The 17,383-nt window shown below is 49.6% G+C and overlaps 1 protein-coding gene across 1 annotated transcript in view; it reads right to left on the reverse strand.

Moving 5' to 3' along the window:
• The window catches only part of FRAS1 (Fraser extracellular matrix complex subunit 1), a 626,357-nt gene that overhangs the window by 140,634 nt on the left and 468,340 nt on the right, over positions 1-17,383 (reverse strand). The window contains exons 30-31 of the mRNA XM_073637084.1: positions 1,637-1,790; positions 645-826 (exon numbers count right to left, since the gene is read on the reverse strand). Of these exons, the coding sequence (XP_073493185.1) occupies positions 645-826; positions 1,637-1,790 (336 nt within the window). The remainder of the gene's footprint in view (positions 1-644; positions 827-1,636; positions 1,791-17,383) is intronic.

Raw genomic sequence — 17,383 nt, forward strand, 5'->3', positions numbered from 1 at the left:
CTGGGTATACAGCCCCTAGGGTGGCGGAAACAGACAAGATACAGGACAGGACCTGGCAACTCAGTTGCAAGTAACACACTGAAGAAAAGTGTTGCTCAGGCACCCCCTACTGGGTGGAGGGGGTTTAAGTATCCAGTGACTCACAGCAATAGGCTGGGGAGGCATCAGGAGTGCGCACACAGTAATTATAAGAATCAGGCAGTAACCGCGCCGCCACCCTAAGCAATCAGACAAGAGATATAGCAGGTACTGGAGCAAAGTGTGCAGCCTGGATTGATAGGTAAGGTGGCGGTCTTGCATGGTGGGAGGTGGTAAGCCATGCCAGCACGCCGCCAGGGATGTTACAGAAGGAAGCATAGGACAGGTGGCTGCCGAAAACCTTGTGATCAATTATGTCAAAAACACATAGTAAATTTTGTATACATCATATATTCAACTTTTTTTTTGCATAATTTCTGTACGAATTTTGATTTGTAAATCTCCCCTTTATGCCTATTTGGAACCTAATGTATATTAAAACGAATATATAAATAATATAGAGGTACTATAGTATAATATTATAAAAAATAATTAACGAGAAAAACATTTCAAACAACAAATCAATTCTAAACAGGAACACCATAGGTGGAAAAACTCCATTGTACCTGGAAACTGAATGAGTCTCTCCCTTGTGAATGGGCACCCGAATGTCTGTACCAAAGAAGGCCCTCATTGATGTCCTGCTGTGTGAAAGAGGTGGCTGGCGTGGCAAATCGCCCATCAGGCAGTCGCTGCCAGCTATTGGATGGACCATCAGCTGACATGGGTACCAAAAGGACAACGTCACCTGAAATAAGTAACCAAGTAAGTCTTTATAAGTCTATTTCTGATACAAACAGGTTTCCATGGAAGGGTAGGTTCACAGGATGTGAGTTACTGCAATTTCAGCAATTACAGCAGAAACCACAGGAAAGTCCACCGTGACAAATTCACACCAAATTGTGTGGATGTTAGTACAGATCTGTCCATTTGGCACAATGAATAAAGCAAAATTAAAAAAAAAACAAACAAACAGTATATACACCACCTCTGGCACTTCCATGTCTCCCTTGCCTGGATCTGTTTGTCTGACTCTACTTAACCTGGCTTCCTCTGATGGAGCCTTGACTCGTATGACCACTACAATCTGTGATTGGTTATGGCAGTGACAAGGGATAAGACATCATCACAATAGACCATGTTTTACAGAGACTGGGCAAAGTGTTTACTTTTCATTTTTAGGAGTTGTGAATTTCACAGGTAATCCACAGCCAATGGGTGTTATTGTGGACTTTGACTTCCCAAATGATCCCAATGGGAGAGTCTCCAAAAAATCTGCAACCAACTTGTAACATGAATTGGCATGCTGCAGATTTCAATTTTAAATTCTACCCAGAATCTCATCCACGTTGCTGCTACTGTAAAGTGTTGTGGATTTTCTCTGGAAATCATAAGTTTATCCACTTGGTGTAAATGCTCTAAACCATCTATATAGTTAGAATTACATGGAACTGCATCAAATAAAAGAAAATATTCACAAAAAGTGTCCTTACTAGTAATTCTAGAGCATGCTACATACACACGAGAGATGAAAGAAAGTGTCATTTTTAGTAGTTACCAAATTGTGGGTGTTCACTGGTAATGGTGTACAGGATATCAGAGTCAGCCACACCGAAGGCTCTAGCATGCAGGAGTCTATTTGATATCTGAAGCATTCCTCCTTCTGGAACCCAAACGGCTGAGTTTAGTACAAGCTGGATCCCGCCATTTATCTATAGTTAAGGAAGAAAGGAGTAAAACATGTAAGACTAGGAATGAGCACATTGCATTAACCCATTAAGGATGCAGCCAATTTTCATTTTTGAGGTTTGATTTTTTTTTTTTGCTCTCTTTTTTCAAATAGCCATGATTTTTTTCATTTTTCTGCCAACAGAGCCATATGAGGGCTTGTTTTTTGCACGACAAGTTGCAGTTTTGAATTACACAATTAATTTTACCACACAGAGTAAGGGAAAATGGCAACAAAATTCTAAGCGTGGTGAAATGGTGAAAAAAAAATGCAATTCCACTAGATTGAGTTTCAACTATGTGCTGAATATTCTGCCCTACTATAAAGCCTTTCTTGAGCATGGGGCTTGGCTGAGTATGAAAGTTTCCTGTGTTATCCCGGGCATATGTTTGTATAAAACTCCCTCATTGATTCCTTTACCATTCCTTCCGGAGCATAACCCTCACCTACTTCCGCATATCCCTCCAGCTCCTATTTTTGTTTTCCTCTTGTCTCCTTCCTTCTTTCTGCTATTATCCCTATTTACAATTCTGCTAACTCTTTCTTCTCTGTTTTCTGTTTTGTGTTTTTATTTATACAATTATTGCGGAATATATTATGTTTTGATCGCTTCTTATTGCATTTTTTTAGGGGTTTCAATAACCAAAAAAATGTAAGTCTGGGGTTTCAATTTTTTGCCTCTTTACTGTTCGTGTTAATTTTATATTTTGATAGATCAGACATTTACAGACCGTGTGATGCCAAATATGTTATTTTTTTATTTTTTACATTTCCTATGTTTAATTGGGGAAATTATAGAAATTTTAATTGGGGATTTTTTTTTCATATTTTTAAAAACTTTTTTCTTTAACTTTACATTTTATGTTTTAGTCCCTAAGTAGACTTTAACCTGCGATCGCTTATACGATATATTGTAATATCACATTATTGCTGTATATAGCGAAAATCATTGTCTCCTATGAAGTCACAGGACTAATAACATAACAGGCATGAGGGCTCTTATTGCAACCTACCGCCTAGTCAAAGGAGGACTGATGAGTACCTGAACAAGTACCAGAACCACATTGTAGTGAGTAAATGTCACGGTTAGTGATTGACAGAAGCATTTAATGTTAACAGCAGCAATTAGAGGAAGCGCAGATCACTGCTGTTAAAGGCAGATATCAGATTGTAATAGAGTTGCCATCTGCCCTGTATAGAGCGAGCTCAAATTCTGAACCCGCTACAAACACCCTGACACACTCCATGACATAATAGTAGGACACCCGATTAAAGAGAACCTGCTTGCTGTAGTTGATTGACAGGTCTCTCTCTGTGCACACATGGGACAGACCTAATAATCAACTGGAGTAGGGTGGGGAGAATCCGGCAACGGACATCAGACAAGTGAAGTGTCTCCTTATACTCCCCATCCGGATTTACAACCCATGTTAACTCTTAAACCTTGCAGCATTTCAGAGTAAAATATATCTGACTGCTATCGTGCAGTTAGCCTCTGATTCATACTGCCCGTGGTTCAGACCTTCTGATTGTAATTAATACCCTGTCATTCTATTAACTCATTTTACTTGATTAACCTAGATTATTTTGCTGCTACTGTATTTTAAGATTATACTTACAGCCAACATTTATATATTGGGGTGAATCTTATTACAATGTATTATAAGACAATGCACAGTGTACACTACCGTTCAAAAGTTTGGGGTCACCCAGACAATTTTGTGTTTTCCATGAAAACTCATACTTTTATTTATCAAATGAGTTGCAAAATGATTAGAAAATATAGTCCAGACATTGACAAGGATAGAAATTGTAATGCACACGCCCGGGCTGAGCGGCGTGTGCGTGTGATTCCACTGGACTGTGCCGGAGAGTGAATGCCTGGAGGGGCGTAACTAGGTATTCACCCGATCCGACCAGGGTCGCACGACGGCATACGACGCCAGTGCACCAAGGAGGAACCGAGCAGAGGGACCAGGTGCTACTCCAGGACAGACCCCGGACACGGCTGTTGACCCACACAGGGGAATACAGGAACAGACTGGTTAGGCTGGCACACAGACTAGTGGGTATAGGCAGGCATGACTGGTATGCAGGCAGGCGGGTATGCAGGCAGGGGGGTACATGCAAGCACGGCTAGAGTGCAGACAGGGAGGCACTAGCAGGTAGGAACACAGGCGGGATAGGACCCAGTACACACTGGGACTCAGGAACAGAACCACAGATGTGGCGGACAAACACAGCAGAGTGAGGCCGCCCAGAGAGGTGAGCGAGAGCAGGGCAGGACGAGACCGCCTAGAGCGGTGAGCGAGAGTAGAGCAGGACGAGGCCGCCTGGAGCGGTGAGCAAGAGTAGAGCAGGACGAGGCCGCCTGGAGCGGTGAGCAAGAGTAGAGCAGGACGAGGCCGCCTGGAGCGGTGAGCAAGAGTAGAGCAGGACGAGGCCGCCTGGAGCGGTGAGCAAGAGTAGAGCAGGAGGAGGCCGCCTGGAGCGGTGAGCAAGAGTAGAGCAGGACGAGGCCGCCTGGAGCGGTGAGCAAAGGCAGAGCAGGCTAGAACCGCCGGAGCGGTGAGCAAAGGCAGGGCAGGCTAGAACCGCCGGAGCGGTGAGCAAAGGCAGAGCAGGCTAGAACCGCCGGAGCGGTAAGCAAAGGCAGAGCAGGCTAGAACCGCCGGAGCGGTGAGCAAAGGCAGAGCAGGCTAGAACCGCTGGAGCGGTGAGCAAAGGCAGAGCAGGCTAGAACCGCCGGAGCGGTGAGCAAAGGCAGAGCAGGCTAGAACCGCCGGAGCGGTGAGCAAAGGCAGAGCAGGCTAGAACCGCCGGAGCGGTGAGCAAAGGCAGAGCAGGCTAGAACCGCCGGAGCGGTGAGCAAAGGCAGAGCAGGTTAGAACCGCCGGAGCGGTGAGCAAAGGCAGAGCAGGCTAGATCCGCCGGAGCGGTGAGCAAGGCAGAGCAGGGGGGACAGGGCTCTGTTCACAAGGAACAGACAGGAAGGGAAAGGCAGAACCAGATACCCACAGGGTACTTGCAGTGAAGTAGCGAGTGGACCACAAACTCACAAATGGGAGTACAGTGACAACGAGCAGGAGTAAGGTACGAGTTCAGACTCTGCAGAAAAAGGAAAGGTACGGACATAGAGAAACACGGGAAAACAGGCTAGAAGAGTATACAGACAAGAACAGACACAGTAGCAAGATACAGGAGCGGGTCTAGGAATGCAGCCCCTAGAAGGCGGGAGGAACAGGCCAGGAGCATGTTCAGACAGGACAGACTAGATACAGGAGCGGGTCTAGGTATGCGGCCCCTAGAAGGTGAGACGAACAGGCAAGGAGCGTGTTCAGACAGGCCTGGAAATACAGCCTCCAGGATAGGCAGACAAGAGAACACAGAAGGGGACCTGGCACATTCAGAGTGAAAGACCACACTGAATGAAACACAATGCTCAGGCAGGGATTCATTGGAGCAGCTGGGTTAAATACCAGATGACAGACAGCAATAGGCTGAGGACGCACAAGGGGTGTGCCTGCAGCAGGTACAAAAAGCAGGAAGTGATCGGGCGCCGCCCTTAAGCAGCAGACACAGAGGCATGCAGACAGCATGGAGGGAAGCCAGGCTAGCAGACTGGACTGGAAATCAAGTGCGCGCTCTTGCACAGTGGAAGATGGACCACTATGCAAGGACGCCGCCAGGTATGTTACAGTACCCCCCCCTCTTCTTCAGGCCTGCCAGAATGTTCCGCAGGGAATTCGAGGGCCAATCCTTTACTTCAAAGAGATCACTTCCACTGTCCACCGGAAAAACTGGTCTCCTCTGGGTAGCTAGGATGCTACCTCCTATCCAGCCATCCTCAGCAACAGACGAAATGGGTGGAGTACCAGGAACAGCACACAAGGAGGTCTCTCTCCATATATTTTCAGGTGGCACCCCAGAGGGTACAGGAGACAACTGGAAGTCCTCCACCGGGTTGGAGGGGAGCAGAGACTTGGGGGTAATCTCTGCTTCGAGGTACATCTTGTCAAACTTACAGGAAGAAATAGACGGGTTATCAGGTACAGGGTGAGAAAAAGTCACTGTCTCTGTTATCTGATGGTACCCCGGAGGATTCAGGAAACAACTGGAGGTCCTCCGCTCGGTCAGAAGAGTGCAGAGGCTCAGGGAAAACATCTGCTTCAGAGTACACTAGGTCGGACTCACTGGACGAAGCAAGCGAGGTATCAGATCCAGGATATAGGAGAGTCTCTGTCCATTCACCACCAGGTGGCACCCCAAAGGGTTCTGGAGACAACTGGAGGTCCTCCGCCTGGTCGGAGGGGTGTAGATATTCGGGAGTAACCTCTGCTTCGGAGTACACTAGGTTGGACTCACTGGACGAAGCGAGCGAGGTATCAGGTACAGAGTATAGGAGAGTCTCTGTCCTTTCGCTACCAGGTAGCACCCCGAAGGGTTCTGGAGACAACTGGAGGTCCTCCACCTGGTCGGAGGGGTGTAGAGACTCGGGGGTAACTACCACTTTGGGGTACCCATTGTCAGGCTCACAGGACGGAGCGGACAAAGTAGCGAGTACCGGGTGTAGAGAAGTCTCTCTCCATTTGTCATCGAGTGGTATCCCGGAGGATTCAGGAGGCAACAGAGGGTCCTCCGCCAGGTAGTAGAGGTGCACAGACTCGGAAGTAATCACAGCTTCGGAGCATCCTTGGACATGCACACTGGTTAAAGTGGGTGAAGTATCTGATGCCGGGTGCAGGAAGTTCTCATGTGTGGAGTCTGGATGGGCAGTAGTCTCTTCGGGCAGGAGAACTGGTGTACTACCCACGCACATTACCCGTTGGGGCTTCTCCGGGATACAGGGAGATGAAGCTTCAGTAGGGACTTCAAGTTTGGGGTCAGGAGGTCTCAGGGAGGACAGACCCTGGCGTGACGGCTTGCCTCTACGTCTAGCACGTCTGGACTGCCTCTTGAGGTTGGGAGAAGTATTCCGGAGAGCGTAGTCACCCTGTGAGGATTCTGGGTGGGCAGTAGTCTCATTGGGCTGGAGGACTATTGCGCTACCCACACACATTACCCATCAGGGCTGCTCCGGGATATTGGGAAGTGAAGCTTCAGTAGGAGCCTCCGGGTTAGGATCATCGAAGACCATTAGAAAGGCCACCAGGAAGGCCATTATGTCCAGGACGATAGGATCCTGTGTTTCCCATAGGGGGTTGATCCATTCCAAGGCATCACCCGCTAGGTTAGACATAATGAATCCCACCTTAACCCGATCGGTGGGAAAACAAAGAGGGTAGAACTTGAAGTGTAGCAAGCATTGCTCCACAAATGCACGACTCTGTCTTGGATCCCCATAGTACCGTGGTGGATACGCAGGAACGAGAGCTGATAGATCCATCTGGACGGGTGCGTAATTCGCCTGGAACTCAGCTAGAGAAAAAAAAAAATATTTATTTATTTTTAATGCACGTATTCGCTGGAAAAAGTCTCAGAGAGCGAAGGCCGTGGGGCTCAACGGGAACCATGGCCTGAGCATGCTGTAATGCACACGCCCGGGCTGAGCGGCGTGTGCGTGTGATTCCACTGGACCGTGCCGGAGAGTGAATGCCTGGAGGGGCGTAACTAGGTATTCACCCGATCCGACCAGGGTCGCACGACGGCATACGACGCCAGTGCACCAAGGAGGGACCGAGCAGAGGGACCAGGTGCTACTCCAGGACAGACCCCGGACACGGCTGTTGACCCACACAGGGGAATACAGGAACAGACTGGTTAGGCTGGCACACAGACTGGTGGGTATAGGCAGGCACGACTGGTATGCAGGCAGGCGGGTATGCAGGCAGGGGGGTACAGGCAAGCACGGCTAGAGTGCAGACAGGGAGGCGCTAGCAGGTAGGAACACAGGCAGGATAGGACCCAGTACACACTGGGACTCAGGAACAGAACCACAGATGTGGTGGACAAACACAGCAGAGTGAGGCCGCCCAGAGAGGTGAGCGAGAGCAGGGCAGGACGAGACCGCCTAGAGCCATGAGTGAGAGTAGAGCAGGACGGGGCCGCCAGGAGCGGTGAGCGAGAGTAGAGCAGGACGAGGCCGCCTGGAGCGGTGAGCGAGAGTAGAGCAGGACGAGGCCGCCTGGAGCGGTGAGCAAGAGTAGAGCAGGACAAGGCCGCCTGGAGCGGTGAGCAAGAGTAGAGCAGGACAAGGCTGCCTGGAGCGGTGAGCAAGAGTAGAGCAGGACAAGGCCGCCTGGAGAGGTGAGCAAGAGTAGAGCAGGACAAGGCCGCCTGGAGCGGTGAGCAAGAGTAGAGCAGGACAAGGCCGCCTGGAGCGGTGAGCAAGAGTAGAGCAGAACAAGGCCGCCTGGAGTGGTGAGCAAAGGCAGAGCAGGCTAGAACCGCCGGAGCGGTGAGCAAAGGCAGAGCAGGCTAGAACCGCCGGAGCGGTGAGCAAAGGCAGAGCAGGCTAGAACCGCCGGAGCGGTGAGCAAAGGCAGAGCAGGCTAGAACCGCCGGAGCGGTGAGCAAAGGCAGAGCAGGCTAGAACCTCCGGAGCGGTGAGCAAAGGCAGAGCAGGCTAGAACAGCCGGAGCGGTGAGCAAAGGCAGAGCAGGCTAGAACCGCCGGAGCGGTGAGCAAAGGCAGAGCAGGCTAGAACTGCCGGAGCGGTGAGCAAAGGCAGAGCAGGCTAGAACCGCCGGAGCGGTGAGCAAGGCAGAGCAGGGGGGACAGGGCTCTGTTCACACGGAACAGACAGGAAGGGAAAGGCAGAACCAGATACCAGAACCAGATACCCACAGGGTACTTGCAGTGAAGTAGCGAGTGGACCACAAACTCACAAACGGGAGTACAGTGACAACGAGCAGGAGTAAGGTACGAGTTCAGACTCTGCAGAAAAAGGAAAGGTACGGACATAGAGAAACACGGAAAACAGGCTAGAAGAGTGTAGCATCGGCGTCTCTTCATGGTACCCGACTATGGACCTCGGCTTCTGGCACCTCCACGCTTTGCCGGCGAACCTACTTTAGCTCAGGGTTTCATAAACCAGTGCACCCTGCACTTTGAGCTATTGGCATACCAGTTCATCTCCGACCGGGCCAAGGTGGCCTTCATCATGTCCCATCTTACTGGGGAGGCACTGACATGGCTAAATCCCCTGTGGGAGAGAGAGGATCCCCTGGTGTCCGACCTGCCGTCTTTCCTCGCTGCTTTCCGGAAAGTCTTCGATGAACCTGGACGGAAAACCTCTTCTGCCTCCTCTCTGCTACGTCTCCGCCAAGGGAGTCTCACCGTGGGCCAATATGCCATACACCCTCGCTTCTGAGCTTGCCTGGGAAAATGAGGCTCTGGTGTCCGTCTTCTGGGAGGGTCTTTCCGGTCGGATTAAGGACGAGTTAGCTGGTCGGGACATTCCTACCACTCTGGATGACCTGGTGTCACTAGTTACCCGGATTGGCATCCGGTTCCAAGAACGTGCCAAAGAGACTACCTGGGAGAAAGACTTTTCTTGCTCTGCTCCTACTTCCCTGAGACCTGCCTCTCAATCAGTCACTCCGCGGGCGCTCTCGCCTGAACCTATGCAGATCGACCAGACCAAGATGGTCAGATCTCGCCAAGAATCTCGCCGAGCCGAGGGAAGCTGTTTCTATTGTGGCAGTATGGAGCACTTCATCCGTTCCTGCCCGGAGAAGCTGGGAAACGCCAGTGTCTAGGACCGCTCGGAGAGGTCGTCCTAGACAAAAGTAAGCCCTCTCCGTCTCTGACTTTACCGGTCTCTATTGCTTGGGGAGAAAACAGTCACTTTGAACTCGCCCACCTGGATTCTGGAGCTGCTGGAAACCTCATCTCCCAGTCTCTGGTAGAGAGATACCGTATTCCCACCAAGTCCCTGGCTGAACCATTATCAGTCGCCTCCGTGGATGGAAGACTTCTCTCGGAGACCATCCTGCTCGTCACTGAACCTATAACCCTGCAGGTGGGAATGCTGCACTCTGAGGAAATCTCATTCCATGTGTTGTCCGGACTTTCTCACTCCCTGTTGCTAGGTCTACCTTGGCTCCAGACACACGAATCCGTATTGAACTGGCGATCCGGTGAAGTACTCCGATGGGGTCCAGACTGCCATAGGACCTGCCTGGTTCCGGTCCGCCCAGCTCGCCCTCCGCCTACTCCAGCTAATTTACCAGGTCTCCCGGCTCCTTACTGGCCCTATGCGGACGTCTTCGGTAAGAAGGAAGCAGAGACGTTGCCACCCCATAGGCCATATGACTGGCACCACTCCTCCCCGTGGGCGTATCCACCCGTTGTCTGCAGCCGAGACCCGGGCCATGTCTGAGTACATTGAAGAGAATCTGGCTAGGGGATTTATCCGGAAATCTACCTCCCCGGCTGGAGCCGGATTCTTCTTTGTCAAAAAGAAAGATGGCTCGCTACGCCCCTGTATTGACTATAGAGGACTCAATCAGATCACGGTTAAAAATAAATACCTCCTTCCGCTCATCTCGGAGTTATTTGATCGTCTTAAAGGCGCCAGGATCTTCTCCAAGCTGGATCTACGTGGAGCGTATAACCTGGTCCGTATCCGTCAGGGAGATGAGTGGAAAACAGCATTTAATACCCGGGACGGACACTATGAGTACCGTGTGATGCCCTTCGGTCTCTGCAATGCTCCCGCCGTCTTCCAAGAACTGGTCAACGACATCTTCCGTGACCTTCTTTACTCCTGCGTGGTGGTATACCTGGACGACATCTTGGTCTTCTCTCCGGATCTTCCCACACACCGGAGGGATGTTCGTCAGGTCCTGCTTAGGCTCACGCAGAACCACCTCTATGCTAAATACGAGAAGTGCCTTTTTGAGCAGACCTCTCTTCCTTTCCTGGGCTATGTTATCTCCCAGACAGGCTTGCGAATGGATCCCGAGAAGCTCTCTGCTGTCCTAAAGTGGCCCCGTCCGGAGGGCTTGAAGGCGATACAGCAATTCCTGGGCTTCGCTAATTACTATCGTCTCTTCATTCCTCACTTCTCGTCACGGACTGCGCCCATATCTGCGCTCACCCGTAAGGGAGCAAATTCCAAGGTATGGTCATCCGAAGCTGAGGAGGCCTTCCTTTCCCTGAAACAAGCCTTCTCCTCTGCCCCTGTGCTGCACCGTCCGGACTGCAACAAACAGTTCTATCTGGAGGTTGATGCCTCCTCCTCTGGAGCCGGAGCGGTGCTCACCCAGAAGTCTTCCTCCGGGAGAATGGTAACCTGCGGCTTTTTCTCTAAAATCTTCTCCTCCTCTGAGTGCAATTACTCCATAGGAGACCGAGAACTGCTTGCCGTTAAATTGGCGCTGGAGGAGTGGCGTTACCTGCTTGAAGAGGCTCTATACCCGGTGATCATCTATACGGATCACAAGAACCTGGCATATCTCCAAAATGCCCAGAGACTTAATCCACGTCAAGCCCGGTGGTCTTTGTTCTTTGCCCGCTTCGATTTCATCCTTCATTTCCGCCCGGCAGACAAAAATGTCAAAGCTGATGCCTTGTCCCGATCCTTCCTGTCCTCCGACCAAGAGGAGGAGCCTATGCACATTATCGACCCCTCCAAGGTGATGAATGTGGCCCCCTTGGATTTGACTCGTCTTCCACCCGGCAAGACGTTCGTGGCGCCTCCAGACCGTGAGAGGGTTCTTCGCTGGGGTCATTCTTCTAAACTAGCTGGCCATGCCGGCCAAAAGAAGACCTTCCTACTCATTTCCCAGCATTACTGGTGGTCTACCCTGCGTAAGGATGTGGTAGACTTCGTCTCTGCCTGTTCATCTTGTGGCCGCAACAAAATTCCCAGACACTTACCAGCTGGTCATCTCCTGCCGCTTCCCATACCTGTTGCCCCGTGGCAACACATCGCTATGGACTTCATTACCGATCTTCCTGTCTCTGCTGGGTGTACTGTCATTTGGGTGGTCGCGGACCGCTTCTCTAAAATGGCCCACTTCATTCCCCTGCCTGGTCTTCCGTCTGCACCTGAGCTGGCTAAGGACTTTATTCGCCATATCTTCCGTCTCCATGGCCTACCCCTCCACATCGTGTCGGATCGAGGGGTTCAGTTTACCTCACGCTTCTGGAGAGCCACATGTAAACTGCTGGACGTCACCCTGGACTTATCCTCCGCTTACCACCCTCAGTCCAATGGTCAAGTGGAGCGGATCAATCAGATCCTTACCAGCTATCTCCGGCACTTTGTTAATGCCCACCATTCTGATTGGGTGGACCTCCTTCCTTGGGCCGAGTTCTCTTATAATAACCACGAGAGCGAATCCTCTTCCAAGTCCCAGTTCTTTATTGTCTATGGCCAGCACCTCCGGATTCCGCTTCCTGTCTCCGTTTCTGTGGACAACCCTGCTGCGGAGTCTCTTGTCAGCGAATTTTCTTCTATTTGGGAGAGTACCAGGTCCGCTCTTCTTCTGTCCTCTGAGCGGATGAAGAGATATGCTGATAAGAGATGTCTGGATCCGCCTCAATTCCGTCCGGGAGACAAGGTTTGGCTCTCGTCCAAACATGTGCGGCTCAAAGTACCCTCCTTCAAGTTGGGTCCTCGATTCATCGGTCCCTTCGAAGTCCTCAGGCAAATTAACGCTGTGGCCTACAAATTAAAACTCCCGGCCACCCTACGGATTCCCAACTCCTTCCACGTATCTCTCCTCAAACCCGTTGTCTTTAACTCTTTTTCCAATAATCCAGGTGCCCCTCCTGCTCCGGTTTCCGCTGATGACGTCTTTGAGGTAGAGAGTATTCTGGCCTCCAAGAGGGTAAGAGGAAAGACCTTTTTTCTGGTAGATTGGAAGGGGTTTGGTCCTGAGGAGAGAACTTGGGAACCCAGGGAGAACATCAACGCCCCGCTTCTCCTTGAAAAATTTCTTTCTGGCCAAAAAAAGAGGGGGCCTAAAGGGGGGGGTACTGTAGCATCGGCGTCTCTGCCCCGTACTAGGCAGAGACGCCGTCCCTCTCACCTCCCCGCTCCTGGCGTGGCGTCCTCCAGCGCTTCTCTCCCCGCTGCTTCCGGCACGCGCTCCTTCCCCGGCAGTGTGCTTAGGGCGCACGCGCTCCCCCTCTCTTAAAGGGACCGCGCGCGCCGTCCTAAGGAGTCCCCGGCCAATTGCCGGAGGAACTCCCATATTTAAGGCACCTTCACTCTGCTTCAGCCCTCAGGTCCCGTTACCAGTTACCTGCCAGATTCCTGCCTGTTTCCTGCCAGTCATCTGCCAGATTCCTGCTTGATACCTGCCTGATATCCGTTTACCTGCTTGCAAGCCTGCGGTCCGACGGTCTGCCTTCCGACACCTGTCAGTCTGTCTATGGACCAGCCTGCCCACTCACCTGGGAGCGCTCATCTGCTACCTGCCTGCTAGCCTACCTGGAGGCTCCGCCGTCACTTGCCGTGACCACCTGCCTGTCCAGAGACTCTTGCCTGCTCACCTGGGAGCGCTCACCTGCTACCTGTCTGCTAGCCTACCTGGAGGCTCTGCCGTCACTTGCCGTGACCACCTGCCTGTCCAGAGACTCTTGCCCGCTCACCTGGGAGCGTTCACCTGCTACCTGCCTGCTAGCTACCTGCCTGCTACCTACCTGCCTGCTAGCCTACCTGGAGGCTCTGCCGTCACTTGCCGTGACCACCTGCCTGTCCAAAGACTCTCGCCCGCTCACCTGGGAGCGCTCACCAGCCACCTGCCTGCTGTCCTTCTACCCAGAGACTGTCCCTGTCACTTGCCGTGAGTACCCGTCCTTCTACCCAGAGACTGTCCCTGTCACTTGCCATGACTACCTGCCCTTCTACCCAGAGACTGTCCCTGTCACTTGCCGTGACTACCTGCCCGTCTTCCCTGGGAGTCACCCTCTTCCTTACAAGGACCGCCCCCTTGTATAGATGCTCAGAGGTTCCGCCTCCCAGACCCGTTACAAAGAGTATACAGACAAGAACAGACACAGTAGCAAGATACAGGAGCGGGTCTAGGAATGCAGCCCCTAGAAGGCGGGAGGAACAGGCCAGGAGCGTGTTCAGACAGGACAGACTAGATACAGGAGCAGGTCTAGGAATGCAGCCCCTAGAAGGAGGGAGGAACAGGCTAGGAGCGTGTTCAGACAGGACAGACAAGATACAGGAGCGGGTCTAGATATGCGGCCCCTAGAAGGCGAGACAAACAGGCAAGGAGCGTGTTCAGACAGGCCTGGAAATACAGCCTCCAGGATAGGCAGACAAGAGAACACAGAAGGGGACCTGGCACATTCAGAGTGAAAGACCACACTGAATGAAACACAATGCTCAGGCAGGGATTCATTGGAGCAGCTGGGTTAAATACCAGATGACAGACAGCAATAGGCTGAGGACGCACAAGGGGTGTGCCTGCAGCAGGTACAAAAAGCAGGAAGTGATCGGGCGCCGCCCTTAAGCAGCAGACACAGAGGCAAGCAGACAGCATGGAGGGAAGCCAGGCTAGCAGACTGGACTGGAGATCAAGTGCGCGCTCTTGCACAGTGGGAGATGGACCACTATGCAAGGACGCCGCCAGGTATGTTACAGAAATAATGATTTTTATTTGAAAGAATAATTTTCTCCTTCACACTTTGCTTTCGTCAAAGAATGCTCCCTTTGCAGCAATTATAGCATTGCAGACCTTTGGCTTTCTAGCTGTTAATTTGCTGAGGTAATCTTGAGAAATTTCACCCCATGCTTCCTGAAGCCCCTCACACAAGTTGGATTGGCTTGATGGGCACTTTTTGCGTACCATACGGTCAAGCTGCTCCCACAACAGCTCAATGGGTTTGAGATCTGGTGACTGCGCTGGCCACTCCATTACAGATAGAATACCAGCTGCCTGCTTCTTCTCTAAATAGTTCATGCATAATTTGGAGGTATGCTTTGGGTCATTGTCCTGTTGTAGGATGAAATTGGCTCCAATCAAACGCTGTCCACAGGGTATGACATGGCGTTGCAAAATGGAGTGATAGCCTTCCTTATTCAAAATCCCATTTACCTTGTACAAATCTCCCACTTTACCAGCACCAAAGCAACCCCAGACCATCACATTACCTCCACCATGCTTGACAGATGGCGTCAGGCACTCTTCCAGCATCTTCTCAGTTGTTCTGCGTCTCACAAATGTTTTCTGTGTGATCCAAACACCTCAAGCTTAGATTCGTCTGTCCATAAAACTTTTTCCCAATCTTCTTCTGTCCAATGTCTGTGTTCTTTTGCCCATATTAATCTTTTCCTTTTATTAGCCAGTCTCAGATATGGCTTTTTCTTTGCCACTTTGCCCTGAAGGCCAGCAAAGTCGCCTCTTCACTGTAGACGTTGACACTGGCGTTTTGCGTGTACTATTTAATGAAGCAGCCAGTTGAGGAGCTGTGAGGCGTCGATTTCTCAAACTAGAGACTCTAATGTACTTGTCTTGTTGCTCAGTTGTGCAGCGGGGCCTCCCACTTCTCATTCTACTCTGGTTAGAGCCTGTTTGTGCTCTCCTCTGAAGGGAGTAGTACACACCGTTGTAGGAAATCTTCAGTTTCTTGGCAATTTCTCGCATGGAATAGCCTTCATTTCTAAGAACAAGAATAGACTGTCGAGTTTCACATGAAAGTTCTCTTTTTCTGGCCATTTTGAGAGTTTCATAGAACAAACAAATGTAATGCTCCAGATTCTCAACTAGCTCAAAGGAAGATCAATTTTATAGCTCCTCAAATCAGCCAAACCGTTTTCAGCTGGGCTAACATACTTGTGCAAGGGTTTTCTAAACATCCATTAGCCTTCTTACACAGTTAGCAAACACAATGTACCATTAAAACACTGGAGTGGTGGTTGTTGGAAATGGGCCTCTATACACCTATGTACATATTTCAATAAAAACAAGACGTTTGCAGCTAGAATAGTCATTTACCACATTAACAATGTATAGAGTGTATTTCTGATTCATTTAATGTTTGCTTCATTGAAAAAAAATGTGCTTTTCTTTCAAAAATAATGAAATTTCTAAATGACCTCAAACTTTTGAACGGTAGTGTATATATAAGATTTAAATGGCATATGATCACCATTGGGGTAAATTCCATGGCAAATCCACAAGTATCCACAGGGATTTTGTGCAAAAAAAATACTGCGGCCAGATGTTGGCTGCAGGTAAAAAGAAATATTTTAAATGCACTACCAACTGTGTGTTTTTTTGAAGCAACTTAGGCTTCCTGGTGTTTAATTTCAGAACCTAGCATACTCGATTAGTTGCATTTTGTTTGGACAGTGGATATGAAAAGTCTCCATACCCCTGTTTAAAATTTTAGTTTTTTGTCATGTATAAATGTCATACCACGAAGAATCATCTCAGAACTTTTCCACCTTTAATATCACCCATAATCTGCACATATCCATTGAGAAACAAACTGAAAACATTTTGGGAGGGTGAATAAAATAAAAAAACTGAAATAATGTAGTTTCATAAGTGAGAACATCCTTTTATAAATGGGATGTGGTTGTGTTCAGAATTAGTCAATCACATTTAAACTCATGTTAAATAGTAGCTAGCACAGAGCTGCCATCATTTAAAGTGATTCTGATTAACTTCATATAAACTTTAGTTGTTCTAGTAGGATTTTTCAGACATTTTCTTAGTTGCATTTTACAGCACAAGACATGGGGCCCGATCCATCAAGACAGACGTTGTTCAAGCCATTCTTGATGAGGGAGAGTGCTGGAGTCAGGCGCTCCTGATTCATGAAGAGGCTTATGCCTCTTCATGAATCTGGAGCACCAAATGTGTGCCCCGCCACAAATCCTTCTCCAGCCCCTGCTGGAGTAAGATTTGTGGCGTAGTGAACACCGCTGCTCATAATAAATTTGACAAGCGGAGGTCGCCATGCCCCGTCTCAGCTATGCCTATTTCGAAATACACCAGAAGTCAAAAAATTAAAGAGCAGCTTTGAGTTGTGCCTAAATGTTGCAACTTTCAAAGCTTTTATGCCAGAATTCTGGCTTGAAAGCTTTGTTTAATCAGGCCCATTGTCTGTAAGCAGCTTACAACACATGAAAGGGATCTCATTGTTGAAATTCAGGAGAAGGGTAAAAGAAAATTCTTAGTCATTAACTATACCATGAAACACTGTGAAGACGATCATCAAGAAGTGGCTTAAATTTGACAACAGTGACATTACCTAGAACTATACGTCCCTCAAAAATTACTAAAAAGACATTTAAAAAAATTGGTCTGGTAGGCTGCCAAGAGGCCTATAACAACATTAAAGAAGCTTAAGGAATTTCTGGTTAGTACTGGTTGTCTACTGTATGTGACGATAATCAACCATTATTCTTTATATGTCTGGCTTGTAGGGTAGGCTGGCAAGACAAAAGCCTTTTCTTAAAAAGAAAAACATGCAAGCCCGGCTATGTTTTGCTTAAAGCATGTGGAAAAACGTGTTATGGTCTGCTGAGATCAAGGTTGATCTTTTTGGCCAAAATTCCAAAAGGTATGTTTGATGTAAAGCCAACAATGCAAACAAAAAGAACACCATGCCCACAGTGAAGCATGGTGGAGGCAGCATTAAGTTTTGGGGCTGTTTTGA

The sequence above is a fragment of the Phyllobates terribilis genome, unplaced genomic scaffold, assembly GCF_046119375.1.
Source record: "Phyllobates terribilis strain yellow unplaced genomic scaffold, ASM4611937v1 Scaffold_1__5_contigs__length_1240528914, whole genome shotgun sequence".
Classification (NCBI taxonomy): domain Eukaryota; kingdom Metazoa; phylum Chordata; class Amphibia; order Anura; family Dendrobatidae; genus Phyllobates; species Phyllobates terribilis.